General features: G+C 45.9%; 3 protein-coding genes across 20 annotated transcripts in view; 1 reads left to right on the forward strand and 2 right to left on the reverse strand.

Moving 5' to 3' along the window:
- The window catches only part of Tilb (touch insensitive larva B), a 12,978-nt gene extending 11,429 nt beyond the window's left edge, over positions 1-1,549 (forward strand). For 8 of the 9 annotated variants that reach the window (XM_076322439.1, XM_076322440.1, XM_076322444.1 and 5 more), the window contains one exon: positions 193-1,549. The gene's annotated coding sequence lies outside the window, so the exon portion shown is untranslated. The remainder of the gene's footprint in view (positions 1-192) is intronic. The other variant, XM_076322445.1, reaches the window with a different exon arrangement.
- The window catches only part of Dia (diaphanous related formin 1), a 22,820-nt gene extending 1,502 nt beyond the window's left edge, over positions 1-21,318 (reverse strand). Inside the window, exons 1-17 of one of the 10 annotated variants that reach the window (XR_012993562.1) lie at positions 21,263-21,318; positions 20,749-20,985; positions 20,058-20,139; positions 16,337-16,519; positions 15,963-16,261; positions 15,837-15,857; positions 15,000-15,309; positions 14,399-14,745; positions 13,912-14,203; positions 13,306-13,671; positions 13,089-13,231; positions 12,739-13,006; positions 12,417-12,656; positions 12,073-12,327; positions 11,667-11,831; positions 11,329-11,572; positions 8,767-8,848 (exon numbers count right to left, since the gene is read on the reverse strand). Coding sequence is in view for 1 of the 10 variants with exons in the window: in XM_076322434.1 (XP_076178549.1) it covers positions 8,519-8,540; positions 8,767-8,848; positions 11,329-11,572; positions 11,667-11,831; positions 12,073-12,327; positions 12,417-12,656; positions 12,739-13,006; positions 13,089-13,231; positions 13,306-13,671; positions 13,912-14,203; positions 14,399-14,745; positions 15,000-15,309; positions 15,837-15,857; positions 15,963-16,261; positions 16,337-16,519; positions 20,058-20,093 (3,273 nt within the window). In the remaining 9 variants the exon portion in view is untranslated. The other 9 variants (XR_012993564.1, XR_012993565.1, XR_012993567.1 and 6 more) reach the window with 9 other exon arrangements.
- Positions 9,048-11,318, reverse strand: LOC143152393 (uncharacterized). Its single transcript, XM_076322449.1, has one exon. It carries the CDS (start codon positions 11,246-11,248, stop codon positions 10,106-10,108), a length of 1,143 nt encoding a protein of 380 aa, XP_076178564.1. The 5' UTR covers positions 11,249-11,318; the 3' UTR covers positions 9,048-10,105.
- Positions 21,319-22,545: the final 1,227 nt, after the last annotated feature.

Genomic DNA, 22,545 nt, shown 5'->3' on the forward strand with positions numbered 1-22,545 from the left:
TATCGCCACGGGATACAGGAGAGTGTCACCGTGGCGCCACCTTCGTTTGTTTTCGAACCGTCATTGATACCTATTCACTTTTCCCTTTCACTCTTACAAATATATATATATATATATATATATATATATATATATATATATATATATTTGTGTGTATATATACATATATACTTTCTCACTCTTCTCCCGCAGATGTTCGCTTCGTTACCGCGATGTTTCTGTTCCATTGACTTCGAAGCAACAACGAGGGCGGAGCGAATGTGGAATAGGATCTACCCCTCGACAGACTCGACTAGTCAATTACTACAATTTTGGCGCCAGGGAATGTGCACGTCGTATTACATCGGATGGTTACCATCACGTGTCTGCGGATACCACAAATTGGAAACAAAAGGACTGTGTTGCTCTCGTGTTGTTCCTCACCCCGAGATATTTCCTTGCCAACGAGGGATCTCGCAAAATTTCTATGTCCTCCGATCGAGAAGGGGAAGCGTTTCCTATGCGCGAAAATCGCGGTGGCGGCTGCGCAGTCGGCAACGGTGTATTTTCACAGTCCGTCCTCTTCTCCCGTTCGTCCAACGGGGTCGGCGGAGATGCGCGATTCTTCGACAGAGGCGCATAGTAAGCCCACTTCAACATAGTATTCGCTCTCGCAGCCGCATTGTTCGCCTCCGATTACGCTCTATTCCATGCCCGTTCGGAGTAACGACGATCCGCGGGTAACTGCGAATCGAAAAGTCGCTTTTCTTCGATGATCGACGACGAGAGGGGTCGAAGAGAACGAGACGCGCGCGGACCAACGTCCTTCTGGTCGACGTTGCGCGATACTATTACTGCGTTCGACTCCGTGTCACCGTAACCGCGTTCCGGTCCGACGGAGCCTAACCGCGGATCTTCGATCGCGGGGGATAAATGTGTCGCGATACGATTCGGTCAGCGTGTATCCTACGACACGGTTTCGGTCGCTGGGCGAAGTTCGTCTGCGAGTTCTTTCGATTTTTACTTTCGTCGACGCAACCTACAGCCCAGAGACCGTCTAACTGTAATGTTCCTTTGTGGAGATTGCCGCGAATTCGAAACGATTGCAGCGTACGACACTCTCGGTGCGAAACGATTCCGTAACGACACAGATGTACGGAAGCCAATCGGCATTCGGTACGCACTTCGCGTGCATCTGCGATCGGACGACACAGACGAACGAAATTCTTCCTCGGATTGTAATGTTTCGAATAACGAAAGAGCGAACAAAATTTTTCACTCGTTGCGCATCGAATGAAAATTATTATTCGAATCGCGTGTACAACCTGAATGAAATATTGCTCGTCTCTTTAGCGCGAGCAGAATCGTTCGAACCATTCAGATGTTTGTACAAAACATATGGTCGCCTTTGTCAATATTCCATCTTGTGTGAAATATTACCTCGATTCTCTATTTACCTACTTTCGTCGAAATTGGGACAAATTTGAAAGAAAATCCAAAATTTAGGTAAAAAAAATTTTTGTTCTATCTTTCCTAATAAGGAATAAAATTAAACATCTCGTGCTACGTTTTCGTCTGTGTTAATTTTTGATACGCGTTCGGAGAAAGGTTCACCACCCCTGGTATACCGTGTATACATTGTACAGAATTCGTCCTTTGGTACTGTTCGTTCGCTAAATGTAGTGAACGCACCTGACCGAGAACGAACGAACGAATGCGTTTTCGGAGCAACGAGTCCGAGACGGAGCGGCGGGAAGAGGCCGGCGTACGACCGCGTCGAGATTACCGTTGCGCGCGGAGCCGTTTAGCGACTAAGAGAGCTGTCTCTTGGTTCGGTCCCGTCGCGCCGTTCCACGCTGAGACTCCCCGAAGAGACATGGACCGATTCCGCGGAACCAGCCGGCTCTCGGTGAAAGGAGAGAAACTCCGTGAACTACGGTGGGGGGAGAAGGATAACGTCCGCTCTATCTCTTCGGGCGCGGTTTCTGCGTATCGCGGTAATTTTAAGGTCGGCACGCTTCTTCGTCGATTAGGGATGCCGACTCCTACCGATTGGGCCGAATTCGTTGCCGTTCCATACGCGCGCGCGTTTCGAGTGGCTGAGCGGAATGAAGCTGGCGAACGAGGCAGCGGGAGGGGGTGGGGGATAGCGGGGAGGGGAGCAAAGAGAGAAAGACGGTGTTCCGCGTCCAGCGCTAGGACGAGAAACCAGGACGGAAGCGGAACCGAGATACGCCGAGGAGCAGCGGGAAACGCGGTCGAAGACCTTCGCGCGAACGCGTTCCATCTGGACGTGAAGATCGAAGAGGACGAGTTCGGCACGACGTAAAGATGCGGGCCACTAACGGGATCCATTCTCGAACGACGTTCGAACCTGTCGTCGGCCCCAGATCGTTTCATCCACGTCATCGCGTCTACGCGATGAAAATAAATACGTGGATCTCGGTGATCGCTTCGGAACCGTGTACCGGGAGACACGTTCGAACATCGTGATCCGCGATCGCGATAATCGTTACGCGTTACGCGTTGCATCGCGCCGCGAGTTCAGCGGACCAGGCACGCTCTACCGGATTCGAGGCACGCTGTTTACGCTCGCGTTGCAACAGGAAATGCAGGGTTTGCCTGTTGCGCCGCCTCCTGCGATTCCAGCCGTCTGGTCGGCGACGAAGCATCCGCTGTCTCGCTTCTATCCGATCAGAGTCGTTCTCTCTCTCTCTATCTCTTTTTCTCTCTTTCTCACTCTGTTTCTGCGCGCTCGTTGGAACGCGTCTTAAAAATTTTGTACGAACGCTCCTCGTCCGAAGGGACGTGCGAAGCGTTGCGACGCGCAGCCGGGATCTTTCTCGAACGATTGAAAGAAGGATGGTTGGGAAAACGATCGTTGTAATCGTGCAACGCAATCGTCAAGGGAAAATACGGAACGACTTGATCGAAACGCGTACAGCGAACGGGCGCAAGGGAAGAAACATCGCGGTCTGGCAACGAGCAAGTCCGATTTACCTGTAACTTTAAATCCGGAAGGATCAACATGGTTCCGGACTCTATCAGAAAGCAGTCTAAACTCGGTAAAACGTTACTCTTCGATTCGTCTCGACCGTTCTGCGCTCGTGGTGTTTCCGTACGAATCCCCTTTGCGTTCAGTTGCTTCCTGTCCCTGCGACGTGCGTCTGCTCGGGGGCAAACTCCAAGATCCTTGGACGCGCCGACGGAATTACTCGTTACGAAGTACGACGGCATTCGGTCAGAAGCACCAGCCCGAAGCGATCGCGTTCGCCCCGCAACGATAAATCCATTTCTCCGGTTACATAGCTCGCCGCGCGATCAAAGACGTCTGATCGGGCAGGACTACGGGGAATAACCGCGGGCTCGCGTTCCACTCGCGACCACGAACTAGACGCACGAAACACGCTGCCCGCGGAAACGCGTCGTTTATGGACGAGAACGAAGTACGGCGGCGTTCGACGTTTCCGCGGAACGTTTCTTTTCTACGGGAAAGCGGAATTCCCAGGGCCGGGAACGGTGTTGCGTTCGCGAATAAAGTGGGAGAATCGGCAAGGGTGGGGAGAGAGGAAAAGATCGTCCGAGAAGATTTACGGATCACCGTTGACTCGCGTCGTTCGGCGCGCACGGCGCAACGCGCAACACGGCCCACCGGTTGCTCACCTTCCACGATATTCTTTCTAGCTGACGACCGATCGGGGCCGTATTGCCCTTCCCCCACTACTCTCACGTCTCGTCACGGTCGGTTCTCGTCTCGGTAAGTTTCGCTCCGACTCGTCGCGGCTCGCTCGACTTCGCCTTCGCTCGGATCGCGTCGCGTCAAGGATCGAGCTAACCTACCGAGCGTTTCGCGATTTCAATTTCGTTGTCTCGGCTCTAAACACACGAGTTGCTCGAATGATTCGCGGGTTCGAGATCGATTCGTGCGATACAACTAGCATTTGTCGAAGATATTTAAGAAACATTTTCGATCGTTGTATTTCGTGAATCAAACGTGCGCGACATCGCCCGATGTTTTCGTCGAAGGCACTATCGACGAGAAGCCGTAAACAAACTTTCCGTCGATACGCGTCGTCTCGTTCTCCTTCCGATTCGCTCGACCCGAAACATTTAAACCTATCTACGTTGATAGAAAAGCATCGGGGACGACTCGTCGCGAGCAATCAACTTTTATGTAATTGATTACGCAAGAGAATCGATTTCTACGTTCTGTATTCGCGTAGCTCGTCAGGCGAAGACTGTTTATACATGCGTCACGTATTGGACGCTGTAACGAATCACTTAGAACTCGTCCAAGTAAAATGCCAAGGAATCTCGTAAGAATTTACGAAAGAAACGTCTACGCGCTTTCCATTTCGCAGTTTTAACCATTTTGTTTATCGTTGCGCCACAGGCGTGTTTGCCTACGCCGCGTGGAGTCAGGAATACGTTTATCGTATGCGTATGTTTGGAACTAATTGGAGATCGATTTTGATTACTCGATCTCGCTAGTTGCATTTTTGCCGGGTTAATCTTTGTATCGAGATTCGACAATGTATCTTCGATATAGACTATCGATCATGTGTTTTCTCAATTTCAATATCCTTCCGGGAGACATTGCGCGCTGGATCGATATTCTACGTCGATGGGCGGAGAAAGTCGAAATTCGATCTTCCGCGTTTCACCTTTCGACGATCGGTAACCGTTTACAAAGTCGAAAAACATCGGGACGTGACCGTGATTATTTCACGTTCGTAGTTTTCCATTGTGAACGATTGCAAAGGCAGAGAATTCAAAGATGACGCACGTACGAGTAATCAGCGTTCTGCGTTTCAAACGTACCGAGTGCGATGCTCCTGTGCGTGTCAATCAGGTTAACAACATTTACCAGCTTGTTCGGCGATAAGGTGCAAGATGGCGTACGATCGAGAACCGTTGCACGTTCGGTATCGATTTTTCGGTATCGACGAAGAAATTTTCGCGCGTTGCCATCTACCGCCGCTACGATGCCAACGCATGCCAAGACCGCGTAGTGCACGGAATGTATCTCAACGTGTATTTTTTCAACGGTAAGCCTAATTTTTCTCATTTCCGACGAAAACAGAACCGATCGCCCTAAAAAATGGGACAGTACGTTAACGTTTGTTACTCCGTATGTACCCGTGTACAAGCTTCCCTTCCTGCGAAACTTTTCTTATCTTAAGATAAACAACGGCGAGCGGATCAACGCCTGCGAGTCGGACGGCCGCGTCGCGTAACGCGCGTGAAGAAATTCAAACGGAGAGGTAGTCGGACATCCTCGCTCTTGATTCCCTATTTCCATTTTCCTTCACAGATCGCTTCTCTTCCGTATCGGTTCGTCGACGCGGACGTTGATAATAACCCGATAACGGGCGGCCCGTAAAGCGAAAGGTATGGAAAATGGAGGGGGTTTAACCGAGACGAGGGGAGAGGAGGATTGGAAGGAAGCGATAGGAAAATAGTTTGACGGTGATTCGTGGATTCCCGCGACTTTACTTACCCGAACGAAACGCGGTTTGGGGTTATCCTCTTCGACGATGTCTCCCGACACAATGGGGACGTTCATTGTATCCTTCTCATTCTATCGTGCGGTCGAGACGTTTCGCCGTTGAAACGCGACACGATTCGACGACCAGAGGGTAACACCGTGCACAGCCCGAAAATTCTCCGTTGCTTTCGCCCAACGGATATGTTCGCGAAACGTCTACGAGCGAACGGCCAGCACGCACGATCGAACGGGGACACGACGTATCGGTGTTGACGAGGATCGAGTGGCCAGGTTCCTGTGTCGATTTGTCGTCCGGTCGAGATTCGACGTAGCACCGCCGAGGATTCGATGTCGCACGAAGACCTCGTACACCTTTTCCTTCCCGGTAACGAGTCTGAACAAGGTCGCGCCGCGAGCCATCGGTTCAAGATATTTCGACGTTCGAAATCTCGTGGACGTTGCGGGCGCTGTCGTTCGCGCTCGCGTACCAGAGGTTTCGAACGACACTAACGAAAACGTATTGTACCGTCAGCTGTTGTCGCTTCGGCAACGGTCACCGGACGGACCAGGATCGGCGTCGATCGCGCCAACAATTCGGACGGCGTATTGTGTTACAACGGGGCGCGTACACAAGGGGAAACACTACGTTCGCGCGTCCGTCTATTCGTTGTTTGTCCCACACACTCGTTCGCCCAACGCACGCGTCTGCCCTGCCGAGAAAGGTACAGGGTACTCGCACGAATACGCGACCCCGCCTGCAGATGGATCAACCGTTCTCCCGCAGGTGTGCTCGCGCGTGCGTACGCGCGTGTGCGCGCGCGCGATACACTGGGCACCGGTGTAGCCGTTGCGGGGCTTCGCGATCCCTATGTACGCCGGAAAGAATCAAAGAAACGGAATATAGTATAGCGTGGTCGATAAAAGTTACACCAAACTGTAGGAACAAGCAGTTAGACGTCCAAGTAAACAAAAAATCATCAACAACAAACAACGGTCCAAGAATTGTTTATTGTCGAATTACAACAGATTTAATTTCACCCTTTTCTAAATCAAACACTCGAGACGTACATCGTTTCAATATACGTTTGTACACGTCTCCTATTACGCTCGAAAATTTTCAATTTCTCCTTTATGTCGCGAGAACGACTCTCGGTTCGTTTTAATTCCTGTGTCGTATCAACTGGTGAAGTGTACACCGTATAAATAAATATGCAGTCATTCGGTGTTACCAGAAGAGAAACAAGAAAGTCTTGTTACACGAAAGCAATTAATTTCTGGATCCGTGTTAGTTGAATATCTTTTGTTTACTTTGACGAAGACTTTATGTAAACAGTACCCACGTGACTGTGAGAGTTACCTTGGTACACTGTGTACAGTGGGTCGAGAGAAAAAAAGATCCGATTAACAGTTAAAATCACCGATGGCGGAGGTTTCGTTAGAAAGCTTATGTAAACATTGCTCTTGGCACGATGAAATATTATCTGTTGTCAATATCCGTTATCGTCCATTAACTGATTCCAAGGGCGAGCAATTTCTTCATCGTTGTAAACTTGCGTGAATATTATCGCGTCGTTATCTATCGGGGACACAAGGCTTCTGCCATTTTGGCCCTGTTTCAGTCACGTGGTTTTGTTTACACGAGGTCCTTCAAGTCGAGCGTAGTACGCATGTCACTGAAGTTTGGCAATGACCGTTTTTTAAATCCGCCATACCCCCATTCGATCCGTGCAACGCAAATCAAATGAAATGCTCGCGAGTCGAGGGACGCGGCCGTATCGATTGAACGAACGTCGAACGAAGCAGTCGGATTCGGACCGTTCATAATTCCCTTCGGATGTGTCGCTGTTACGCCAATGCGTCGCACAACCCAGCCTCGATTCCCTGGAAGCCCGTTGGCGGATATACGCGTGCGTACGCGCGCGCGACACTCTTGGCAACCGTGATCGTCGCCCGGCGACGATCGAACACACTGCTTTCGCGATCTAACGAACTTCGAATTCGCCAGGCGTAACTTTCCCCACAGGTATTTCTGTTGCATTGTGAAATAAAAACACGACACGATCGATTGTACTGATCGCAATGTATTGATGCTATCTAAATTCACATATTCACAATATAGATACAATTTGATTCTTTAAAATTCAACGTAATTACATACAATATAAACAATCGTCGACCTCGAGATTCGAAAAATAAATTGATTTCTCCTAAAAATTAGCTGCGGCCTATGTGTACGGTTTTGGTATTTTTTTTTTTTTAATTTTCGTTTTATTCTTGTAAATTTCTATGACTCGATTCCATTGTTTACTTTAATGTCTATTTTGCGCAAGAATGCGCAATGTCGTCGCGCGATTCGATTCGTCTGGAGTGTTTTCCGCAATTTGGCACGGCTCTCGAACTTTAACGGAGGGCGCACGCGTTGCGACCGTGCTCGAGATTAATTCGCGGACAAACGTCGACGAAAGGAAGCCGTACGTATCGTATGTTCGCAGCCAATGTCCCGTGAAACGCGACTTCGCGCAGTAAAAACGGGCGCAAAAAACGTGATTCGTGTGTATATCTATATGTATATGTATTTATGTATGTACATTGATTCGCGTTCGCAGAAAATGGTCCGCGTATCGTTTCTTTTCTGCGATATCGAAGCTAAACGTGTTAAAAATACAAAATCGTTCGTTATTGGTACAAAATGTACAAACTCTACTAAACGCGGTTGGTTTTCTCCTTCCTTTACATTCGAAGCTTTCGCACTGGTCGTCGTAAAAGTGGTCGCCGTCGTATCGTACACGTACGTGCTGTGCAACGTTTCGTTTCAAACGTTCCAGCCAGCAGAAGGAAGACTTTGTCCGTTTTAATTACAATTCAGCGAAACATGCAACTTGCAAAAGCAACGGTTGTGTCGTTCTTGTGAAAAGATCGACGCAGATTAGACGTTTCTCGCGTCTTTTGAAAATTATTTCTGTTTTACCGGCTTTATCGTTCTTTATGCGTATCGAACGATTCGATCCATCACAGTTTCGAGTTTAGGACGGAAACGGGTTATTCCATGGATTATGCCGAGCTTAAAAGTTCTCTGCAACAATGATTATTACACAGGTATTATTTTGGAAAATAGCCCCCTACCCCTAGCCTAACCCCATACGCATCCCATCGGCCCTTAGATTAATCGATCAGGTATCGAGTATCGTGGCGATAGCGTGGTATGTACAGTACATGCGAAAGCATCGTCGCGAGAAGCGTGCGGTTTTACGATGTGAAACGGAAAATTTCAATGACGTTTGTCACGTCGAAATACTTACGTCGAAAGTTCTCTTCCCAGTAAACCAGGCCCGACTAATCCTGTTCGCGATCGACTTCTATTTAGTTGAGCTCTTCTCTCTGCTGCAAAAGTAAAGAGAAACGTTTACGTCCGTTTACATTCGTGCTTAACGTTTCTACGTTAGCTTAGCTCGGTCGGTTCGCGCGTGCACGTTCAAGATCGATGCGAATTAATCGATGAATATCGAGTGACATCGTTCGATCGGGATTAACCTACGTTGCTCCATCGGCCGTTGCAGCGAAAATAGTTTACGTGTTGATCAACAGTGCACAAAATATCTCTTTATTAATCTCTAAAATTACGGTATGTACAAAAACGAATACGATTTACAAACGATCGATACAAAAAATTTACGTGCGTGCGCATACGACGCGTACGAACTTTTCGGATTAAAATGACAGATTTGATCGTTGACATAACCTATCTATGAACGAGGTAAACGGAATATAAAATTTTCTGCAACTCGACGCACGAATTCAAACGATCTTCGCGTTACATCGAAAACTATCACTATCAATTTGTCTCGTTTCGTATTCCAATTTTATAATATATCTCTTATTATCTTTTCTTCATTTACTTTATTTTGTACTTTTCTTATCACGTATTATATACTTTGCACCAATGAATTCTCCCGGTAATAATAATAGTTATAATAATAATATTTATAAGAATAACAACTTTTAGGTATATTTGTAAGAAAATTAACGCTTAAAATTCTGGTTTAAAAGTAATCAGTCTATATCAGTCGGTCGTGTCAGTCGATTGTTAAAAAAAAAAAAAAGGAAACGATAAGAAGCAATAAGAAAATATAAGAACAAAAGAATAGAAGTAGCGCGTGTTAATACGATCGATTATACTAGAAAACCAAGTGAAGTACGAAAACAATGCAAACCCGTTATCGTTTATAAACCTTTCAACCTTCTTCGGTATAAATAAATCGTTAAGACCGCAAAATGTATATATATATTTTACAATACCAAAGTGTAATTCCTTTTATCGATTTATAGCAATGTGTACCACAAACATCGAGAAGTTTACAAATAATAACGCGTTTGCGCTATTTCCGTATCTTTGTTTGGTTTTCCAATTCACAAGCATCGATTGTGTAAGATTATAATAGAGCCTCAGGGACAATTAAACGCGTCGCGTATCGTCGTTGGGTTTAAAATACTGTAAAGAAAAAAAAATAGATGTAAAAGCAGGGTTAACGCTCGGAGTTGAAATGCTCGTTGGCAGTGTAAGACGTTCCCAATCTTGCAATAATACAAAGGATACGGTGTGGTCTCGTTACCGATCGACCAGATCATCTTTCGCCAATTCTACCAAAATTTCCAAATCTTTTTCTCTCGTTTCTTTCTCTTCGGAGGAGTCGGCCCACTTCCCTTGGCGATTGGTGCGCCATCGTGTTCTCGTTTGACCAACCCGGTCTCAAAAGTTGCGCGACGAATGTCCGCGTCGTTCGTCGGTTCATCGTCTACGAGAATGATCTCGGGATCGGTCGATCGGTTCGGAACGGTACGCGTGGGAGTGGACAATGCCGGCTGCGCCGCGATGCCGATGATCTCAATTCGCGTTTCGTCAAGTCCGCTCTTCGAGCATCCCACCGAAACGTCATTCTGATTCTCGTCCTTCCAACGAGCGATATCATCGAAATTTCTCGTACGTATCAACGATCTCAATGGATTGGAGATTGTTTTACTGATTCTTGTCGCGAGACTGTCCACGGACCTCGATATACGGTTGCACACGTTTGCCGGCGCGCGTACGCAGATGTCGCTCGGATGTCGATCGGGCAACGAGATGCTTTCGCTCGCCGGGCTGTTCAGGGAATCGAACGATTTCCGTGATCTGCCGTTGCGGGCGCATCTGGAGTGTCTGAGTCTACGCGTGCGCACTGCGCGACGCACGATGCTGTTCCGTTTACGCGTTTTGCTCACTATTACGCGTCTCTCTCTCACCGGGGTAAGTCTGCGCGCCTGGCCCAACAACGTCTGCTTGTACAGAGACGGTGATTTCATCCGCGGTGTCTCGCGCCGTTTCAGTTCGTCCACAACGGATCGGTACGACGACGCGACATTACAAAACGTTTCGGTCTCGTCGATGCTGCGACACGCGATCGCGGTAACGTCCCTCTTGGGTGTTTCCGCGATCACCGGATGAACGTCAAAACGTATTCTCCTGTACGCGACGTCGTTGTGACGTGACTTGCGCTTAAACGAGCTGACCCGTGACAGAAATCTCTCGCGTTTCGGCGTTCTCGTGGCATTCTCGATCACCAGACTACAGAGCTCTTGGTTCTCTTCCGGTGTCGTGTAATACGTGTAATTGTCGCCGGCGTTCCCACGCGCCGTTTCCGTTAACACCGGAACAGGCGAACTCGCGGTCGCGCCGTTTCGCGCGACCACTGCGTTCGCGAGAAGCCGTTGCTTGGCCTCCTTCGATTCGTACGGTTTAACGAGCATCGTCAACCTCCGTCGACGCGCGAGATTCGTCTCCTTCCTCGCAGGTTTCGGCGAAGCGTACGTAGTCCTATAGAACTTACCACCAGCGGCCCGTGCTTGACGTTTGCGTCGTTGATCCGGTCGACTGAACGCGGAACCAGTTTGCAGCGCCTCCATTAAGCTGTCCATAACGCCTTCCTGCGTTTCGTGAGCGTTCATGTCGACCAGAGCGCGTTTACGAGCTGCTCGTGCCGCTTTCTCGGCTTCCGCTTTTTCACGCGCCTCTCTTGCTCTTCGCTGCTTCTCCTCGCTCTCCCGCAGTTTTATTATTTCGCGTTGTGCTTGCTGCAAAACGGGGGAAACTCGAATGAGAGGACTGGTTCTGGATTCACTGCTTTCCGCTCTGTCGAACAAAATTCCACGATCTTCGTGTACTTACCATGAAATCGTCTTTGAACGTTTTTATGTCACCGAAGAACTCCTCGATCGTGTACTTCTGTTTGTCGAAGGAGAAAAATTCCGAAATCTCGGTGTACAAGCTGTCCATGTTCTTGAACATGTTCTGAAGAACCTCGTACGATTCTCGGGCTTTCTTCGCGAACGGCTGTAACGGAAGACTGTTAAGGAAAACAAAAAACTTTGTTTACATTCGGAAAAAGAGACACAGTGGCAAGGATAACTCTGACTCACAACCTAAGAGATATCGTACTTTTTGAATATTTGTATTCCTTAATAGGTGTTATTAGTAATTTTCATAAAAAAAAGTGCGATATTCGAATCTAAATTAAGACTACTTTCACTTAGATTCGAACTGCAACTATCGATAGCGAGAACAAAAAGGATACACCCATAACATCGACAAACATATCCTCGTCGGATTGAGGAACTTTGGCATTCGACAGATCTTGCTCGAGATTCCGGATGTTCGAGTCCATTTGTCGCAACGTTTTTTGGACGTTTTCCAGCGATACCCGGCTAGCCTTGTCCACGTGCGTCAGCTCTTCCGGGAAGCTAAGACATTCCGGGAACTCCCGTTCTATCGTACCGACTAAATAGTGCATAAGAGTCAGTTTGTTGTCGATGTCTTTTGTACTGGTCAACTGAAAGAACGAAAAGCAATTGGGAGACTCTGGATTCACCAAGGAATCGAGGAATCCGGTATCGACATTATATAGAACGTAATGCCAACCTTGGTGAGGAAATTGATCTCGAATCCAAACGCTTGAGCGTTCTTCGATCCGGAGTTCATGTAGTTACCGAGCAACAAAATTAATTCGAGAATTTTCGCGAACTTTTTGCTGCCCTTCACCTCTTCGCAGGCCGCCGTGCCCGCTACTATGTCGGGTTTAACGTCTTGCACCAGTTCTTCGTATCGTAGCATGAAGCTTAATGATCTCAGTCTGGGCAATAGCCTCTTGATGGTCGATATCTGTGGAATCGCGAACGTTTGACGATTATCTAGAAACAACGAACTCGAGGTGGCTACCTGTACGATAAATCAAACCACTCACGGTAACGCAAAACTGCTCAGCCTCCGTCAGCTCTTCGTACTGATCCTTGAAGACTTGCAACTTTGATAGTTGATCAGGTGGTGGTAAATACTGTATCAGTCCTTGCAGTATATTGTCCGATATAACGGGGCCTTCACACTTCAGTAAGCAGGATTTCACCTGCTCGTAGGACATGTGCTTCAAGGTGCCGCTGAGGAGTATCAATATATTCTGCGCTGCTTTGCCGTCAAGGACCTTCAGATCCTTAGCTTTCTTCGACGGGGCAGACCTGCGGAAATGTAACGCGTGTTAATCGATCTCGCTTAATCGTCTCGTAATAAAAACTCGATTGGAATTATCGAAACCAATACTTGTCTACGACGTCGTCCATTTTCTTCCCGCTCGGCTTCGACGCGAATTTTTGAGCCAGACCGTCCAGTATCTCAGGCCTCGCCAAACTGTCTTCTTGCACTTTCATCCAAAACGATTTTTCGGTAAGCTTATGTGGCAGAATCTGCAACGCGTCGTTCGGGATAGTCTCGCGTATATTTGGAGTGGAGCGAGGTTACGTTGTCGAGGGTTACTCACCACCTTCCAGTTGGCTCTCTTCAACGGAGCTTCGACTTCCCATTTCTTCTTAGGTTTTAGACCCAAGGGAAGCGGTGGTGTGGCACCGAACGCGGGGAATCCGGGCATCATCGGTGGGGGAGCTGGGCCCATTCCAGGCATTGGTGGTGGGGCTGGTCCTCGTATTGCGCCTGGCATGGGCGGTGGTGGGGGTGGTGGTGGCCCCATCGAGCCGGGCATCGCCGGAGGACGCGGTGGACCGCCACCAAAAGGTGGCGGTGGTGGTGGTGGTGGTGGAGCGACAGATCCACCCATGTTAGGCAATGGTGGCGGTGGAGGTGGCGGGGGGCCTCCCATTCCGGGTGAAGTCGGACACGTTCGACCTTTCTGTAAATCATCGGGATTGGAACAAAAACTTCGACGCAGAGAGAAGTACACTACAATGAGGTACTACAATAAGTGTACTATGAAGCGTTGGAAAGATGTCGCTTGGATCAAGGAGAATGTGAACACCGTCGTGCAATTTTTGCTCGATTACAAGCTTTTAGAGGCTGACCAGAGGGTCTGATCCGACACGGTTGGCAATTCCTGCCAAGTGATATCTTTCCAGTTCTTCGAAGTACTCACCATGCTACTGCCTCCAGGCCGCGTCACTCCCTGTTCAAGCTCCCTGATCTTGTTCTCCGCGTGTTGAAGTTTCGCTTCGGCTTCCTGCTTGCTGGCTATCGCCTCTTCCAATTTTTGCGACACTTCGACCAGTCGTCTCTCTTCCTCTGCCCGCGACTTCTCGACCAACGTATCGATCAGCGGTTGCACATCGATTTGAAACCGCTTGGTCGCGCTGAAATCCGGGTCACAGCCTGAACGGTGCAGCACGATTTGCGATACACACTCCTCTATCAGTTTGTAGTACGCTGGTCTGCGGATAAAAGAAACGACGTGTTTCACTAGGATCTCGCTATTAGGATGGTCAGACACTGGTCTGCCATCGATGAATATTTCACCGGGTTTCAGGATCTAGTTGATCTTGAAAGAGGGTGAATGATTTCAGAGATAGATGTGTAAAGTAGGTTGAGGGTATTGCCTTCTAGTGACAGTTCTCCAACATTCCTACCTCACTAAGGCATCGTCCCTAACGAACAGGAGATGCTGAAGTATGGACAGAAAATACGGTTCGGCAGACGTGTCCATCACCATGTTCTTGATCACCTCGAAGCAATCGTTCACATCGTCCAGTTCCAATCGAACGTGATCAAACCTCTGCACGAATTCCTCGTAATCTTCCTCCTTGTGATCGCTGAAGATTTTCAGATGCCTCGCGAGATCCTCGGATTCATCCTTCTCGAGCATCTCCAGTATATCCGCCAGGCCTACCCGCATGATCTCGTTCCGTAGATGCAATCTGAAGTCCAATTCTTCCGCCGAGGAGATGATGGAGTTGATCAGTTGAAGGCACACCACCTGTTTGGGCATATCGTGCTTTTAGCAATGACCTCATTGTCGGGTAACCTTCGAATCTCCTTCTATTCTACCATACACGAAAAGTTTCCGTGGCAAAATGGACCCGAATTTATGAAACTCAGATTTTTAACGTTACAACCCGATCAAGGGAATACCATCGGAGCATTCGATTGCATTCATTGCAATAGTTTTAAGAGAATAGGTCGAAGAACAAACGAGGAACGCATGAAAATTAAAGACCCAAAGAAACACACCCTCAAGTTCTCGTTCTTCTTGTTCATCAGTCCTTGAACGATGGGCAGAAACCTCTCTCTTCCCTTGAATTCCCCGTTCATCGTAATGGCGTCCAAAACCTTTTTGTGACTGTCGCTAGAGATAAGGCAAACCGCGCCAAGGAGTTTCACAGCCTCGGACATGACGGAGGGTTTGGTCGGCTCCAGGGATCTTGCAACAATGGTTAGCGCTTCGTGATGGGCCAACATCTCCTTTATGCCGACGGTGTTGTTCATAATCGCCTTCAGGCATCGGATGCATTCGTACTGTATACGCTCGTAGCGATTATCACTGTTAAACGATAGAAAAACTTGGCTTTAACTGGGCACGCAATTGCCGCGGCGAATCAAGTAAATTAAACTTGTGGTTTGGTATATTGTATGCCGCATAGCCGGAGCATCGCACAGGCATCATGCAAGGAATCGACGAATAGAAACTATGGGTGTATTGCTATTTGTCGCTAATTACCGAAGCGTTAATCAGGACTAGGTACTCTCTATCTCTCTCCAGCCGAGAAAGATCGAACCTCGACGTAAAAACAATATTCGTGGGATTCGGCGTGCCTCGCCTATGAGGGTTCGTTACTCGATACGTGTGCGTGCACGCACGCACGCATAAACACACACACATACAAACACGCGCGCGCGCACACACACAGAGAGACACGCGTGCACACGCACGCAAAATACTCGCTCACTCCGCCTCTTGCGTACGTTATACCGAAAGCTAAGAGCGAAATGGAGAAAAAAAAGAAATGGTGCAGAAAATTCTATCGCTAACAAAATCTAAAGCGAGAATAGTATTTTTACGTGAATTACCTATCGTAATATATGAAGGCACTGGAATAGAACAACAGGACGATTAGAAATTCTTAGTCGGAACTGATATCGGGTTACCCGATGCCGTGACATAACACAACAATTCGTCACTACGGGTATACTTACTTCCGATAACACTCGTTCAGCGTCGCTAAAACCTGTTTCAGTCCCTTCGTTCCGAATTCTTGTACCCAGCTGAGCGGATTGTTGGTCAATGCTATTCTCAATGATTCCACGCAACTGTAGATCTTGTTTACGCTCAGATCGGGTTGCGCCAAATACTGAATATAATCCGCCGGTTTATCGAACTTTGACCTGTTCCCCTGCATGCTACCTTCGTAATGCAGCACCAACATTTCCTTCTTCTTCGCTTCCGACTGTTGTCGTAGGGGCTCTTTCTTCTCCTCGGACAGGTTCATGTTGGCCTAACCGGGTAAAAAGTGTGTGGAATTAAACAACGTTTTTGAACAACGAGCATAAAAGTATCGAGTTTTGCTCACCAACATTTCCTCGAATTTATCGTTCACCGTTTCCTCGTCCATTCTCTCGATGATGATCCGTTGTTGTTCGATCTCATTGAAATCATCACCAGAGTGGGGTCGGGGCATCGTGTGGTTTCCCGAACCACTTCTGACCCCACCTCCACGCCCGGACTTTTTTGGTCGGCCGAACCATGTGTCCAGCTGAAACGCAACAACGAAAAAATCAATTAGAGAAACACACACCTACGTTTTCAAATTGTTCTCGTGACAAACGAGAGTTTTCCACGGACGCGACCACCGCGCGAAGTACCGTACGAAAATTCATCACGAACGTGTAACAGAGCGACTCTTACCCAATCCGCGATCATAGGTCGAATCGTTTAAAACAACGGATCGAGCGATATCTTTCACCTGGTGACGACAATCGCACGATTCATCGGACAGCGTTACGCGAACTCGCGACTACCCCTGATGTCCAGCCGATTTCCGACACCTCCATCGATCGCGGCCACAGGTTTCTTTCCGCTCGCGACGGAACGTGTTACCGACGTTATCGCGAAGTTCTTCGCGCACCTGCTGCGCGCACTTCTCAAGCGGCTCAAGAGAGATTAGCTTCGAAAATCACGTAGCGGTCGACGAACGTGCGAACGAAAAACGCGATTTCGCCCCGCGTCGCTCCCTCTCCTCCCACGCAACGATACTTTGAAAATTTCTTTCGTTCGTTCGTCCGATCAAAGCCGACTGTACGCGACCGGGAGAACAGCGTCCGTTTTCTCGATAACGAGCGCCGAGCCCGATGTACGTAAGATTAAGGTAACGGCATCAGCGGCGGCGAGTCATCGAACGGACCAAAAGAAGGGAAGATCGGAATCGCGGTGACTCGAGTGGAGTGGAGTGGTGGGACGCGCATGCGCATGCGCAGTCGTAGATTGTCCACGTCCAGCTGGATCGCTAGCTCGCGTGCGCCGTACACAGTCGCGCCTTTCGATGTTCATCGACGGAACGAGAAACCGTTTTCTCCACGCCGCTGTGCGCTTATCGCGAACGACTTCGCTCAACGGACTTCAACGCACCCGTGATCGTTCCGTTTCTCCTTCCACTCCCATTCATATCCCCCCCCTCTTTCACTCACTCACTCCCTCTTCCTCCCTCTCTCATTCTTTCCTCGTTCACGACCAACCATCCTAGAAATAGCTGCATCTTTTCGAGCACAAGATTATTGTTGACAGTTGCCCGGTGTCAACGCAACTATTTCATCCCGGGAGACACAATACGCAGGATCGTGAGTCACGAGTTGTTCTTTTGGATGAACGCATCAGGATCCATCCGATCGTGTCATACTCGCGAATAGCTCAAGGTTTCGACATTTCGATGGAAATCGTCGGACTATGGATCGGGCATATCAAACTTGTTTTTGCCCGGGGGGTAATTTGCCCTTTACTCTCGTGTCACGGACAAGGCATATTTTTCTGTGATAGATAGTACCGTTTGTTAAAAATAGTTTCCAAGGAAATAAGAGAAAGGATGTAGCCATTTATGAAAAGGGGTACTTGACAAAAAAAAAAAAAGGTTTTTTTTTTCTTAAATATCGTACCGATGTTATTTTCAAAAAGTGTAGAAAGGTACTGATCGGTGAATCTTAATTTTTTCCTGTTTTTTGTCGCTTCTTATTATTGAAAATTGTTGTTCGCATAAATATGCATTCCTAAAACACAGATAGTATAGGAGTGACGAAACTTTGTATAATAAGAACCGCAATAAAAACTCCATGCATAATGCGGCAGCATTGACGAATCGCAGAGCAGTGTTTGACTAAACTTTTCTTTTCAAAATTGTTAACGAACGCAGTTTTACCAATTTTCGTTCGCCATCCAAACGTTTCGAGAAAAATTCTATTTTTTTATGTAATTGGATTTATTAGAAAATTACAATATGCCAGTTAGATTACTGAATAATTATACTTAAACTCGTGGATGTAAATTTCTGTTACTATATTGTTTCAACGTGTTAACGATCGAAATAAAAAAAATTAAAAAAAATTCAAGCGAGCCGCAAAATCCAATGCACACCTGTTATACGCGATCGAAGCGTCGCTGGTGCCGGGCGGTTGAAATTTGAGTCGAAGGCTTTAGCATACCGGCGCATAAAATAATAATATTCTGCCCAACCGCTGGAGCTCAATTTCATGGACGCGAGTCGCTCGTTGAATCGCACGATACCACTGTTATAGCCTCGCGAACGACCGCGAATTCAAATTGTTTTCATTTCAAGAATGTTTCATGGCATTCTTTATCGTGAATCACGTGGCTTGCCCCCTTCTCTCTGCGAACTCTTTCCGCGAGCGTTCGATCCACCGCTGTCACATTTTTCGAAACGATACAAATAAAGGAATGCGTTTGTCCATGATTTTTGGTCGAATGCGGAGAGATACGACGACAACGGCGTGAAAAAAAGGTCGCACGCACGGATGAGATCACTCGAGCGAACACGGTCGATGATGTAACCGACCGCGACCAGTGCTCGCGTGCTTTCGTTTCGTTTCGTATTCTTTTTCCTTTGTTTTTCGCATTCCCCACATTTGAACGTTAGAAAAGAAAAGCACGCTTGAACGTTAACGCTCTTCCCTCGTTTCCGCTCCTGTTCCAGGCCGTTAATCGAGTAGAGGACGCGCACCGAACATTTAAAAATTTCGTGGAGTGCGACAGCTTGGATTCCCGTGGAATGACGAAAAGAGAGAACCGGTTTTCGAGCGACGGATTACCTGGGAATTTTACAAAACGTTCGATTTAAAATTGTTACAGTTGAATCATTGAACTGCGCATCGACGGTTAAGCCGTGATCACGTTTAATATTCGAACTGCATAGATTTGAGGCAGAGAGAGACAGAGGGCGCGAGTTAAGATGATAAAAGCGCGGATGGTTCGTCGCGTTAAATTGTCACGACCCTGATAACTCGTTACCTTGTCCTAATAATTTGTACGGTCTTATTGCACGCGGTTTTGCGCGCATAGTCTTTTCCGTACGTGGAACGATTTACCTTGAGCGATTCGCCATGACTCATACCAAATAGCGTGGTTTATCATCGATTACCGTGCTCGAAAACTGACGCGATTTTTTTTGCAATTGCAAATGTATGCCAATTGTAACCGTGTGCGGTGCAACAGTTTTTTCGTTATCGCATTTCTCCGGACAGAGCCGATAACTGCTCGACAGGAAACGCGGAAATGTATGCCTACGTATTACTCGCTTATCGCTGTCGAGTAGCGTTTACGTTTAATACGCTTAATTAGATGCAACGCGTCTGGAACGTGCATTCCACGGAAACCGTATTTAATTTTGCACGGTACCGGCCACGCCGCTTCTTTCGCGCCTTTTTAACAACGTCGAACATCGTTGCATTCGTGGTCTACGACTTCCCGGTCAATTTATTAATTCGTATGGGCGCGAATACGATATGAAATCTATTTAGCATACTCTTACGTCATTGCCACGAACGACCACCACATATCGGCTTTCCAATTGTCTACCTGTTTATCGGTAAATTTTATGCAAATTGACGTAGCAAACTTACACATCACTCAAACGAGAGAGAAACCGTATCTGAATGAGAACGAGAATCGAAAGTGTGCCGATTTTAACGTCTGTCGTTTAAATACGCGTGTTCGCAGCAGAAATGCAGTGATCTTTAATATGTACATAGGTGAGTTACAGTTTTAATGTCAAACCCACGAATACTTACAAAACCAGCAGACGATTTGTCTTTTCTATTGGCCATAGTTTAATCTTCCACGATTGTTACCTTCTAGTATACATTTTTTTTCCTGTAACAGATAAAGAAATATCCATTAGATTTTTTCACGTTCAGATAACAGATAAGCATCTTCCAATAGATATATATCCTATGTATATTTTTTATATATATTTTGATATATAAACAATTCAATCAATAAGGTTCTTTGTTAATTTTGATATTCTTCAATTCGACGGTGTACCAAAAACTAAGGTACTCTAAATTCACAAGAAATCTAACAGGTGGTTCCCAGCCAAATTTATCTACCACCGTAAGCATGTTCAAACAATTACTACAACCTTGATGTCACAAATTGAAAAATGCAAACCTTGAGCTAATGACAACTGACTTTGTTTTGTATATACCTTGGATAATGTAATGAGAGCCTTGACAAGGTATTATGAAAAGAATATCCAATGATTCTGCAATAATAAAAGAGTAAAGTATTGCTGTAACAAAAATAGAATGAGACTCTTTTCATTGTTTCTAGCATTTTAACAAAAATTAGTAAACTCGATGAAGGAGAAGTAAACATTGGATGTGGTGAAACTGTCTGGAGAAGAAGAGAGGATATTTACACGCATCGTATTTATTTCTCAGATTGAATAGACAAATTCTATCTTGTGACTCTCGTACTTACTTGGTTCGGTTGAAAATTTTTTTCGTCAAAACACACTTTCGGTGATTGTAGATTCAGCGTTGTTCACATTCGTTCGTAAATTGTATCGGATCAGCCGGCAACGTACATTAACAGTTTGCCATAAATCAAACAAAGCGAACTCGCAATTTCTTGGACGAAATAATATGACCTTTCCAGAGAAAAATATTCATTTCATCCGTTATGACAATGAAACACCTGCCAATACGAAGCAACCTCCTAAGGACAAGAATCGCGAAGTTATAAAGTAGAATTCTTTCTCTTTTAGGATGAACAAACCATTCACAAAAGAAACGCCAATATCGAGTTATATACACTTAAACGATAAAACCGTCGCATCGGTTAATATTAGTCAAAAGAATACCCGTATTAGAACCAGCAACACGCGAAACGCTACGAAAGAAACAACAGCGCCAACGAGAGGCGAAGCGCGAATGTCATTCCTTCAACGCAAGTTTCTATGTCGGTATTACAGAAATTTTTGGTCGTTACTTACTGTTCACTTCCGTGGCCTTCCCTGATACTGCCGCAAAGCAGTTCCTGTGACACTATTTGCCTTTTGTTTTCGCCTACGTCTACACGATAATTATAGACATGAATGTATATTTCCATTTACATATATACTTGTTTTTATTTATGTCATAAATATAAATTTCTTAACCGAATTGCAAAGAGCGTTATTAGAACAATTGCTGTTCTTATAAACGTTTAAACAATATCGTTTTAGGGTTTTAAACAAATATTAAATTACATATAGGATTATTCAATGAGGTTGAAAACACGGATTCGTGCCGCGTGAGGGGAAACTCACTAGTTTCCGTTTCTCCTTCAGGATTTTGGTGTGCTTCTATTAGTTGCCGCGCAACTGAAATGCTAGATGACGTTATTTGAACTTTCTTCGAATAATGATTCAAACTTTCGTACCAATTATTTAAATAGACTGTAGAACATGTTGATTACATGTATTGAGATTTTCTCTTTAAAATGTTACGATGTGTATTTTATAAAAGTTGTAATTGGTAACACATTACGAAGTTAAATAGATAAATATTGTGGAGCTACTAATAGTCTTTATTTTGAAGCACTCGTTGTGCCTAAATTACACGTACCGGAATTCAATATCAAAATACAATGATACATATGTAAGAAATAACAGTTTAATCCTTCGATTGAGAGTCTATTTTAAACGTTAAATATCAGGAAGTAATTGCTAAAGTGTTGTTATTTCTTAGTGATTCATACAATTGGTCTTATATTGATTAGACGCATTGAAATTTATTTTTACGATTTAATCATATATATTGAATAAATGATAGTTTAATTCTTGAAATATTTTATTTAGAAAATATGTACATGGAAATGGTAGAGCCATCTAGCAGTAAATGGATGAAACTACTCTTATAACTACAATGTTTGCACTCGAGGTAGCGCCATGAACAACAAAACGGCAAGTTTGTAAAGAAATAGTTATAATTCTTTATCGTGTGATATATCGAAGTCTAGTTCTCGAGAAATATGAAAAGGTGAACATATAGAAGAAATGCTACTGGAAAAGTATTATAACAATACGATCTGTACTCTTTATCTGTTGACATTTAATCGCTATCAGTCGCTATTATCACTCTCGTTTAGTCTCTATCGATACTTTCATCTAATGTTAATACACTGTTGATTTTAAATTCAATTGATATTGTGAGCAAATTTCTTCATACGATGCCAATTGGTACTATAAATTAAATTACAATTTTTTGTAAGATGTTTTGAATTCGATTATTGTGT

This window comes from Ptiloglossa arizonensis, chromosome 10, assembly GCF_051014685.1.
Source record: "Ptiloglossa arizonensis isolate GNS036 chromosome 10, iyPtiAriz1_principal, whole genome shotgun sequence".
Taxonomy (NCBI): domain Eukaryota; kingdom Metazoa; phylum Arthropoda; class Insecta; order Hymenoptera; family Colletidae; genus Ptiloglossa; species Ptiloglossa arizonensis.

Excerpts from the sequence above, each read along its gene's own strand:
- LOC143152393 (XM_076322449.1), bottom strand. The coding sequence starts at position 11,248 with ATGCTCGTTAAACCGTACGAATCGAAGGAGGCCAAGCAACGGCTTCTC.